Source organism: Pristis pectinata, chromosome 6 (assembly GCF_009764475.1).
Source record: "Pristis pectinata isolate sPriPec2 chromosome 6, sPriPec2.1.pri, whole genome shotgun sequence".
Lineage (NCBI taxonomy): Eukaryota > Metazoa > Chordata > Chondrichthyes > Rhinopristiformes > Pristidae > Pristis > Pristis pectinata.
Window position 1 is genome coordinate 39,221,211 of NC_067410.1, and position 12,398 is coordinate 39,233,608.

The window sequence follows — 12,398 nt, forward strand, 5'->3', positions numbered from 1 at the left end:
CATCTGCCGTAATCAGTATCTTAAACACAAACATATCATAGCTTTGGTTGGTTTAGACAGGTAAGACACACCATTGAAGTATGGTCCGTGGAGCTGAATAATGATTACGCGATGAGGTGGATGAGAGTTTACTATATCGAACATTATTGCTGAAAAGATCAAGGAGGCATAAATCACCCTGGTCACAATTATTCTTTCAAATAATTTCGCATCTCAGCCCCAGCCCCGATACACCTAACTCCAGTCTTTCCCAGCCAGCTTTTCTTCAGCCTTTCATCTTCTTATTCAACTGCTTCTGGTCCTTTGTGAAATAATTGAAGCATCAGTTTGGCATCCTTTCAGATCCTGGCAAAATCTTTCAATCATTTCCTTCAAGCAGCTCTGTACTATCTGACTTGCAGTCACAAGGAATAAAAGTTTCCAATGTCTGAATGTCAGGGAGACCAAAGCTATTTGTTTCCAATTCTTGTCGCAGTTTCTTCTCACTTGTCACAGAATTTATCACTTTCCCTGACCACCCACTTCTTCAAGCTGAACTGGATCATTCAAAACTTTGGCATCCTGTTCAACCCAAGCCTGAACTTTTAATCACGCATCCAATCCATCACCAGCAGTAAGACAGCTTACTTTCACTGCTGAAATATCACCCATCTCACTGTCATTTTTGCCCATCCCTCATTAATTTTTCTAATGTCCTCCTCCTTTGGCTTCTCATCCTCCCCTAATCTTCTTCAGAATTCAGCATCCGTATTTTGTCTCACATTCTATTCAACGTTGCAGGCAGGGCTGTGAACTGCCCAAACTCCGGTTTCAGAAATTATTTTCCTTAACCCAAGTCTCTTCCACTAAAGACCCTTGCAAAACTTCCCAAATAACCTTTAGCCATTTCGAGTCACTGAGTCATACAGTCAAACCCTTTGGTTAACCAATTGCACGCTGACCTACACTAATCCCTTTTGCCTGCATTCCGTCCAGAAATCCCTTCTGATGCGTTTGGTCTGTAACTCATGATCTATTTCATAACCGCATGACTTATTTCTGTTTGTCCCAGTTCCAGGCCCTTTTGTATTGCACGGTTGTCCCTTTTGTCATTTCATGTCTGCTGCCTCCCTACCTCCTACACACTCGTTTTCTCTCTTCTCCCATCTTCCATATTTGACCTCTAACCCGAAAGGCCTGAAACTTTAGTTCTGCTCCTCATGATGCAGATGCTGCCTGACCCGCTGCACATTTCCAATGTGCTCTTCTTTCTTTCAATCTCTTAGTAGTGCTCATTCTTTTACTTCCTGGATTGGTTTCCTTCCTCCATCCTCTGTGAACTCTCCTGGAATAGTTTCTGCACAGTATTTCCACCACAGGTGCGCACTCTTTTGATTTGTATTGAAGATCTAAGTACTTTGTCATAAAGCAGCCCACTAATCACCCCCTTCCAGGCTAACACAGCTCTATGTGGAGCTACCTTTTTAATTCCCTGAGTATCCTTGAGCAATAAGTGTAAACTTACTGCTCGAGGATACTCTGGCTCTGTTTTTCCCAAATTTGTGGACTAATCTTGTGAGTGGCTGTGTTTTATATGCTTTTCTGAAATCTGAGTGTTTCGGTTCACTGAGGTCTCTTTATCTGACTGATCTGTTATTTCTCTGCAATGCTCCAATAGGTATACTGCCTGCCATACTACACAATGACCTCTTTCAAGATGTTCTTATGCCTAACCTTCCATACAGACCTGAGTCACTACCAAGTCACCCACCAGATTATCCTTTAACCTCTTTAAGCAAAATGACAATTTATTCATGCATTTTCTTTCATGTGGTCTCTTGTAATTTATGCTGTACATGAATTACTTTTTCTTCTACTTGCATAGTGGGTATGGGTAGCAATGCTTATGGTTGTGAAATGTATAGAATTTAGGCATTACCTTTCAATTAATGTCACAAATAATTGATCAAAAATTATCTCTAAATACTTAAAATTATATGCATGTCCAACAAACAGATAATTATTGTCAAATGAGAATTTTTTCAGTTCCATGCAAAATGGGCCTGGGGTGAGCAGAATGACCTCGATGTCTATCTACCACCAGCATTAAGAGGGCTGCATTATTATCAGGTTCCAACCTCACTGAATGTAGCTGGGAACTGAGAAGTCAAGGGTCAGCTAGCTCACCAGACAACAAGCAAGGATCCAATCCCGAGAGGTCACACACAGCCCAGCAGGCAGCCCAACTGGACGAAGGCTTCAATTGGCTATCACCCGTCAGTGAGAAAGGAAAGATGAAACTAGCTTCCAGAACATCAGCTCACCAGCCTGGGCGACCAAGCTTACATCAGTCAGCAGATACAGTTTCACATGCCATATCACACACATCCAGGGTTAGCGTACTCTCTACAGCCAATTCTTGGAGCAATGTGTGAGGAGCTGGTGGCAAAGAAATTGTCACTGCTGCTGAATACTTGGCAAGTGTAATCAGTCACTCTGCATCATTCATGTAGCAGGTCGACAATGGTCGATTCCCCGCCAGTGCAGTCAATAAGACTGAGTGATACACAAGTAAGGTAAGGTAATGAAACAATTGCTGAATCCTGTCAGTATACTGTCTGATTTGCTTCCTTTTTATTCTAGCTTTGACAAAAAATTTTACTCAATTCAGCAAAATGATCATTGTTAAGGTTTTTTTTAAGTTTAGCTTTAATTTACAGCAGCAGTGACAGCATGCTCCAATGTTATAAGATATTCTCATCCATTCATAGTAAAATTTGGTGATATCTGCAAGCTTCATTAACATTGTGCCTAAATGCTTCACACCCTGAAATAGTCAGTGTGGGTGGTGGAAGGGAAAACACACGAAGAGCCTGTACAAGTTTCAGTTATGAAGGTAGAATAGATTCCACCTGTCACAATCCATCCCAGTTGCTCACTCCACATGCACAGGGTGTCCCATGTGACGTGAAACTATATAATTGCACAAAAATGATATGAATATAACTGCAATCAATCTTCCTATGTTATCCAACAGTAAAATTTCCTTTCATGATAAGCAGAATTCTGCTTTAATGTATCATCTATTTTTAATGAGCCCAACTGTTCTGGGATAATTATACTCCCTAGAGCCAACTACAAGAAAATGGCTGAAAACTTTTTTTGTCAGAAATGTGAAATATGCATAGAGGTTCTTTTTTTCTTCAATTAGGCAGCATGACAAGAACTTGCAGATGGAAATCATTTTGGTAATTGCAATTGTCTCACAAATTAAGTTTCATAGTAGCATTGTGCACTGGAAAATTAAACAAAGCATTAGATTGGGAAATCAAAGCCAAGTGCTCTGGTTCAGGAAGACGTGGTTAAATCGGAATTTCAGTTTTTACCATTCAAAGGGCTGACCTTTGAATTATAAAACTCCCTGCTAAAGAGTGCCACTGTTGTCAAGCTGAACGACTTCAGGAAAAAACTGTAAAGTGACCGGATCCTTGAATACAATTGTACTGATTGCATCCGGTTAGTAATTCTCTTCAAGGTTTAATTTTCTGGGAAAACAGGTGTGTTTCATTGCAATGTTCACTATGGTGAGAGTTGTGGCATTTGAATTTCACTTTTAGATGTATTTTCAGTCAATTATTACAAAGCTGGACCAAACGTTGGCCAAACATTGACCTGTAAGTCCTGTATGAGAACCTTAAAAGAAGCCGAATGATTCCTGAACAATGTCTGCTTTGAGTTATCTTGGTTGCCTAATTTAACATCTGTGGTCACTTATCTATAATTTTTGCATATTCACATAACGAAGGACATTTGTCACTCAAAGCTTCACTAAATTCTTTCTATTATCATCCTTGGTGGAATCAAGGAGCCATAGAATTGTTGCAGCACAGATGGCCAGTCAGCCTGTTCAACCTACACAAGTTCTCTGCAAAATCATTCTCGTCAATCCTGTTCCGTTTTACTATTCTTTCTCTTTGGTCCTGCATTTTTTCCACTTTCGAATACCTGACGAGTTTCCTTGTGAAAGTAGTGATTGGTTCTCTCCATACTATCTTGTCAGACGGCGGATTTCAGGGCATGACCACTTGTTCTTTGGAAGCGTTTTTCCTCCTGTTGCCTCAAATCTCTTTGCCAGTCACTTTTGTTTTACTCATTTTTCAGGATCTGACCACTGCTGGCACGACCAGCATTTATTTGCTCATCCCTAAATACCCTTGAGAAGAGACAAAGAAGTATTTCCAAGTCTTGATGGTGTGCAACTTGGTGGGGAAACCTGGAGGTGGAGGTGTTCCTATACACCTGCAGCCCTTGTTCTTCTTGAAGGTAAGTGCTGTTGGAGTAGCCTGGATGAATAAATTCAGTGCATTTTGTTGACTGTCGACATCATGCAATGGTGGTGGAGGCAGTAAATGTATATGGTGGTTGATGAGATACTCATCAAGTAGGCTGCTTTGTAAAGAATGTGAGAAGATAAACAACTGAGCCTACCTTTTCCCATCTGATCTCCGGGGCTGGGAATCTCCATTGAAGTCTATGGGGTCAGAGTGCCAGTACCACATCTGGGAGAAGTGAATTCCCCAGTGCTTTGCTGGAAAGTCTCAGTACAATCAGATTCTGACATTGAGCTCCACATACATGTATATATGCTGTAGCTCAGTGATAACATCATAGGAAATTAAAATAATATTTGTCTCTCGTGGTGAGGACATGTGATTGTCTCTGAAATGGAGGCAAATTGGGGCAAGGCAGGCTTTGCGTGTACATCCGTATTTTCCATTTGAATGACCTCCAATTCTGACCATGACCACTGATAGCTTAAATTTGAAAATATGTTACAAAGGCCTTCGGCTATTTAAAGGCAGCACCTTTTCAGGGGCAATAAAGCTTCTTCTTCTTAGGTAGACCCTCTGAGGTGAGGATGACTTGCTTCTGCTTCAGTACTGTAGGCGTATGTGGGACCCATAGATTCTGTCACTGGTAGGGCAGGTAGTACTTGAGTTGTCTGGGATGTTGTGTGCTCCCCGGCCTCCTGCTCCCATCACAGAAACTTGATGTGCTCAGTATTAGTCTGGAAGCACTTTCTCCATTTTGAGCAGTCCCTGGCTTGTGACTACCTTCAGTTGGTGAGGATATTACACATCTTCGTGCAGGCTTTGAGAAAGGCCTTTTCTACCAGCAAATCTCTCACAGCAACCGTGGTCAGTGTAATCAGCTGGTCTTGGAGTTAGTTTTGGAGGGCTAGATGAGGATGTTCAGAGCCTTGATGTTGCCCTAGGAGAGGACACTGACATTGATTTGCCCGTGTGTTGTCTCACCAGGAAAATCTGCATCCCGCTAGTGGGTCTGGACACCCTTCCCCACTACCCAGACCTCTGTCTGGGCTCCCTCTGCAACCCAGCATCCTCTCAGTCAGTGTGCGTCTCTGCGGGAGAGCGAGGCCCTCTCTTGGACCAGTTTCACTCCTGCTGCTTGGCCTGTAGTACCACTAACTTCCGGCTGATAGTACTGCTGAGCTTATCTCATCCGTTTAATACAACAGCTCCACCTGCGGGCTTACACTGAAGCTTCAGTTATAAGCCTGCAAATCCAGAAGCAGAAGTACTGAAAGTGAAAATGGCACTTGGTTGTTTTTTGCATAATTTTTAAATTAAGTAAAAGTAAAATTTATCAATATATGTTCTAAACATGCAGACAATGTCGATTACCGTCCTACTACTGCTAGTATATAGTTTTAAATGGCTTAAGAGGTCATGCAGTCATCTGCCATCAAATATTAAAATGTTAAAGCTGGAAAAGAAGACAGCTTCTTTCTGAAAAAATAACTATGATTAGAAATGCCACTTCCATAATCTGAAACTACATCCAAGAAAAGTTACATCTGTGGTGAAATATTACACAACAATTGCATGTGGTTATAGTGCAAGATCCAGTCCAATACTACTGCTACCTAATTATGGTGACTGGTGTACTAAAGTGCAGATTAGAGTTTAACAGGGGTTAATGTGGAAACATCAGCTGCAAACTGCACTGTTAGTATATTCAAAACATTAATTTTCAAACTGAAAATTTCTCTTTCAATTTGCTTCTGAGCTGAGGTAAACCCTTATGGAACATTCACATTGCATCTGGTAATTTAAATATTGGGCAAAATTCAGGTAACAAATTGGGATCCAATTTCCTGGAATCGTAAAATTCTAAAGCGCAAAAAGAGGCCAGTCAGCTGATTTTGAGTGTGGTAGTTCATTGAAAGAACTATGTGAATAGTCTATTCACCTGCTTTTACACCACAACCCTGAAAACTTACTCTTTGAAGTATTTATCCAATTCCTTTTTGAAAGGTGTTACTGAACCTGCTTCACTTTGTGCAGTCTAGAACGTAACAACATGCGATGTCAAAATAAATATGTGCACTCACTTTTCCTTATTTTGCCAATTACCTTAAATCTGAACAAACCTGGTGCAGGAGGAGGAGATCCAACAAGGTAAACATGCAAGTTCACCCCAATCCTCATACTCATCCAACTTCTCGACCACCTGCACACCCCCTCCCTCCCCACACCACCATCTCCATCTCCCTTTGCATCCACGCAAGGGCCCGCGGCCACTGAATTACTGAGACCCAACCAAGCACTTGTCACCTTTTGCCATCAGCAGCACACTTCCATCTCCCATGGCCAGTGGCCGCTTCTGTTGCCTCTACTAAACCTACTTGGGCCGCAGCTGCAACCTCATGTTCAAGTCTTCCCCTTCCACAGGCAGCCAAGCTTCTAGTCAACCTGATCGTAACTTAGAACCACTACTCCCCCAAACCGACAGCTTAAAACCTCTGCTTATTAAGCCAAGGATACCATCTACATGAATGTCAGAGGCGCTTTAAAACTGTTTACATCCACGACAACTTTGCAGCTTGCAAAGCTCCACCCACACCTTTGTCTCCTGTCAAGGGGCAAGGACATTGCACTGCACCACCTGATGCCAACTTGCCATCTGGACCTGGAGGCCCATTGAGATCGGGACTTTGCATTCATTCCAGTCAAGAGCTTGCATGTGGGTCTGCATGTTCCGGCCCACTGTATTAACTGGAGGCCCAAAGTTTGGGGCATTGCCAATCAGGGAACAGCTGAACTGAAAGTGAATTGCCTAAGAATAGCAAGCAGTGACTAATAGTAAAGTAGTTACTCAGATAGGAGGGAGGTATTCCATGGGGATTAATGCTGGAATCACTTTTATTCATAATGCAGATTATAATGATTTGGGTATTGTAGCAAATAGCTGAATATAAAAAAAATTGCAGATATTCCCAGACTGGTGGGATAGAGTTAACACTAGGGAAGAATGGAGCATTACCCAAGGAGACATTAGAAAACTCAGAGACAGGGCAGATAAGTTGTAAATTAATTTTTACACAAACAAGGGTATTATGGTAAGGAAGAAACATCAACTATTCCTTAAATAAAAACTGACTGAGGAAGCAGAGCAGAGAGATCTTTGAATACAAGTAGCAAGTCATGAGTCATTAATAAAGCAAAGTACGGGATATATTTCTAGGGGGTGTAGAATCAAAAGGAAGGGAAATTGAATGTGCAGAGTCGTGGTGAAGCCACATTTGATGTACTGTGCACTGTTCTGGTCTCTATTCTACAAAGTGAAGCACTGGAGAATGCACAAAAATGATTTACTAGGCCAGAGAGATTACAACTAATAGTAAAAACTGAATAGGTTTGGGGTCTATTCTTTACAAAAGAGAATACTTGCAAGTGACTGATTAAAGGCCTTTTAAACTCATGAATGGGTTTGGTAAGGTAACCTGGAATGTAACAAAGGACCAGAAATACAGGATAAATACAACTAACAAATCCAGTAAGGTAATAAGAGGAAGGATCTTTTAAATGGTTTGAATGTGGAACTCTGTGCCAATGGGGAATGGTGGAGGGACATAGTTGTAATAAGGAAAAGGCATGGTAGCATAGCGGTTAGCGCGACGCTATTACAGCGCCAGTGATCGGGGTTCGATTCCCGTCGCTGTCTGTAAGGAGTTTGTACGTTCTCCCGTGTCTGCATGGGTTTCTTCCGGGTGCTCCGGTTTCCTCCCACATTGCAAAGACGTACGGGTAGGTTAATTTGGGTTTAAAATGGGCGGCGCGGACTCGTTGGGCCGGAAGGGCCTGTTACCACGCTAAACAAAAACAAACACTGAAAGGCTAACGCGAAGAATGAGCAACGGAGGATACATGTCAAGTATAACCAGGAGAGATTCACAGTATCAAACATCCTGTTTCAGTGTTGTGTTTCTCTCAAATAAAATAATTTAGAAATGATAAATTAATTTACATACAATACTCATATATTTAATATATATCACATCAGCCTAGATTCTTAGTAGCAGCAAAAGGACTTTGCCGTCAGTGGAAGTTCCCTTCAAAATGTTTGCAGACTCTTTGAAATTGATTGGTCTATTCTGACATGATTTGCAATCGGGCACATTCTGTTGGGAGCCTGTGCTATTGAGATACCATGGCATCCAGCAGGCTTCGCAGCCAATCAGTCTGAATAGTTCTCACAATGAGCAAACCTCAGGGTTATAAAGTATTATTAACATTTCACAGAGAACAAAATAAAGACTGAACGATTCTCGTGCAATTTAGAAGCCCGAAAATAATGAATATACATTAAAAAAATAAATATTTTAAAAATGAATGGAATTTTTATCTTGAAATTGAGCAGACGACATGCTGCACCTAGAAAATTATTTTTTTAGGGACCATGAAGTTGCTGAATACATCGTTATGAAATTATAAGTCATTCAACAAGGTGTAATGTTTCAATCTTTTTCAGTGTGAAATACTACTTTAGAAGTTGAAGTTTTTGTTAACTAACTGATTCTGTATCAAATACATCTGTAAAGGCTACAAGATTGCCCCCTGCAGAGAGCAGGATGTCATTGACACCAACTTTCTACCATTAACGGTGCATGTACAGACATCACAACATGCTGCTGTCTTCACACAGTACAGACAACGTGTGCAGACAGTCTTGCCATCACAACAATTGCAATTTCCAGGATAACATCACTGTTGCTAAGCCTGACAAAAAATGCAATCACATCTCGTCTTCTGATTCACCAGTAGAAAGTTTTACCAATACTCAGCCACAAAATGAATCGTACTTTCAAGAAAAACACAATGTTGGATTATATATGTGAAGGGGTACCAGACACTGAAGTTGGAAGTTGCAGATTTTTATGTATCAATGACTGCTATTGTTGATAATCTTATACACAGTTTATTAAAACATTACAGGTAACTCTCAATTTATGAAGTGGTTACATACCAAAAAAAATGTTTAATTAAGCAAAAATAAAAAGTTTTTTCCCCATTAGTCTTGATATAAAAACTCTGGTCGAGTTCCAGAGCTCATGAATTTCAGTCAAAAATACCTAAACACTTAAAAATCATCAAAGCAAATTTCTGAAATAACAAAATATTGTTTTATTAACAACAGAGTTTTAAAATAGGATAATAAAATTACATAATGCACCCTCTCAGGGTACTGACAGAGTGAAATACACAAGATCTCTCTCTCTCTCTCTGTCTCTCAGGTCTAATCATTTCTCCGCTCCCAATCCTGCTATGGATCCTGCATTCTCCCCTCCACCCCTCCATTATCTTTCACCATCTCTTACCCACAACCGCCCCCCACTTCACTTCCACCCTCATAGATCATTATAAGTAGTGTTGATTGTGATTTTTGTTCACACAATTGAGCAGCTGTGCAACAAAAAATCACTCACCACTTGACTGGAATCTAAATTGCAATTTATTGCTAAAACTCAGCATCGTTCATCACTGTGAAAAAAAGGCTTGTAAATTAAGAACAGATATGCCAAAGAGTCAATTACATTGCAGTGATGGTTCACAAGGAGAAAATTCTTAAATTGAGGGAGAAGAAGTGAAAAATTATTCATTATTAATGCTAAATTAGAATTGTTTCCTATGCAATATTCTTTAAATCATCTTGGAAAAAAGACCAGTTAAAATTATTCCACTATTGTTTAAAGTAGTTTAGGTATAAATTCACGATTTTATAGATTAGATATATCAAGAAAAATCACAGCTAAATGGACTAAATCAACTTACCCCTGACTTCTAACATGCAGGTAGTGGTGTCATTTCCCAGTACATTACTTGCCCAACAAGTGTAGAATCCGGCATCTTCCCTCTGAACATCCTTTATTTCCAAAGTACCATTTGTATGCTTAAAATAATTCATGCCCTCAACTTCTGTTTCCTTGTCTTCCTTTAACCTTGGAACAAGAACATTGGAAAAGTTCACATTAATTTAAAATGTATAAACAGAATAAAGATGATGATACAGTACTTAATATTTTGGGGGTTAAACTCTGCATTATGTTTTAAAGCAAAAAGATTATAAGTATGTAATACAGAACATTCAGGTTAATACGTTCATAATAAGTTACATTATTCCCATTATTTAACATTCTGTTTTCATGCAGTTATAATCTGAAAGCAATGTGTAATGGGGTTCTCACACTGACTTTGATTAATCTGTTTGATTTGGCAGGATGGTCCAAAACCCGCAGACAACTTGCTGTGGCGGTAACCCTGCTTCAGTGTGACTAGCTGGACCTTACACCAAGCCAGCTTGCAGCACTCCATCATGGACAACACCTTGCTCTGGAAGGCCGGTGAGTTTGAGGCAGATGAGAGGCTGTCTTTCACTGTGCTGACTGCTTTCCAGCAGCAGGTGACATTCATCTGATGTGTTTCCCTGGCAACAGCCTGTATTGCACAGAGTCTTCTGTTACACAGCTGCCTGGGACAAACCTCAACAAATACCCCCCTGCATCTTATCCCAGACCTTCCTCGCAAAGACACAATTGCTGAGGAGATGAGTAATGGTTTGATTTCCAGTGCATCCAGAATGAGGGCAGCATGTGGTGTGGTAAATACACTGATCATACCTGAAAGAACAGATGCGGAGGGCCTTTCTCACCATCAACCAAGCAATATCTTGGTGCTTGTTTGAAAACACTGGTGGTGAGGCATTCTGCCAAATGACTTAGAAAAACTGGTCAGAGGATCACCCCACTGGATCCACTGATAGTAGAATTGTACAAGATATACTTTCTTCTAAACGAAACAAATTCTTACCAACGTACAGTGGGTGAAGGAGAGCCAAACACTTTACAGTAAAGATAAGCTACTTTTCCTTCTATTGCAATATATATCTGGTCATCAGGAGTCAGCATCATTGGTGCAAGATCTGTTGGTGAATAGTGAGAAAAAATAAAATTAAATGCAAAAGGATTATTTCCTGCAGGTTTTGAGGACCTCTAAACGTTTGAAGCTTAACATTATTTTAAGCATGTGCTTTTTACCAGTTACTATTCAAGAGCTTCTTGGAACTCTGATCGACCAGATTGATAAATATATCGACACACTGAATGCAACTCACAACATTATATATAAAAAGAAATCTACTGAGATCTACTTCTGTCAAAGGTGGCTGTGGGGCCTGCAAGCAATGTGGTTGAGAGATCTGGACCAGCCAATGATCAACAAACTGACAGGGCAATGTTTGGGAAATTTTTCATGTGTGATTCACGGGTGTCCGAAGTGATGCTTGTCTTAATCAGCTGATTTAGCTGTCAAAAACTTATCAGAAGCTTATGAAACCTGAATCGGTTGAAGGTAGTGATATCAATATGAATAATTAGAGATCAGGGACAGCAGTTTTTAAATATTGCAGAGTCTACTCTAACTAATTGAAGATGCAAGTTCAGATCCTACCATGACACCTGGAGAATTTAAATTCAATTAATTGAAATAATAAAGAATAAGGTTGAATCAATAATGGTGAGTGTGAAACTACAGGATAGGATAAACAGCCATCTGATTCACCAATCTCATCTAAGGATGGAAAACTGCAGTCTTTATCCAATCAGGTCTTTGTATTAGTTCAGCACAGCAGCAATAATTCTTAACTGTCTTCTGAAATGGTCCAGCAAACCAATCAGTTATTCTTAGTTTTCATGACAAAGTACATTCAGAATAAAACCTGACAGATCATGCAGTACTGGTGAAGGGCACTCCCAGTCCCACCAACCTTGCAAAGTCCTCATGAACATATGGTGACATTGCCTGAACAGGGAGAGCTGTCACAACGACTTGTCAAGCAAGAGCCTGATATGATCACATTTACAAAATCACACCTTTCATCAAATGTCCCTGACTCCTCCATCGTGATCCCTCAATGCATCTTCTTCCGTCACAAGTGCCAACATGATAATGTACAGTGTTTGGAAAGCACAGACCTTGGGAGCTCTCATCAGAAGCTCCACAACCCATGAAGTCTCATGGCATTAAGTGGTGCAAAGCCAAGGGATTGACACTATGCCT

The 12,398-nt window shown here is 40.4% G+C and overlaps 1 protein-coding gene across 22 annotated transcripts in view; it reads right to left on the reverse strand.

Annotated features, from left to right (window-relative positions):
• The window catches only part of chl1b (cell adhesion molecule L1-like b), a 689,122-nt gene that overhangs the window by 308,407 nt on the left and 368,317 nt on the right, over positions 1-12,398 (reverse strand). For all 22 annotated transcript variants that reach the window (XM_052017114.1, XM_052017111.1, XM_052017119.1 and 19 more), the window contains 2 exons: positions 11,151-11,262; positions 10,116-10,282 (listed from right to left, as the gene is read on the reverse strand). In XM_052017114.1, the coding sequence (XP_051873074.1) occupies positions 10,116-10,282; positions 11,151-11,262 (279 nt within the window). The remainder of the gene's footprint in view (positions 1-10,115; positions 10,283-11,150; positions 11,263-12,398) is intronic.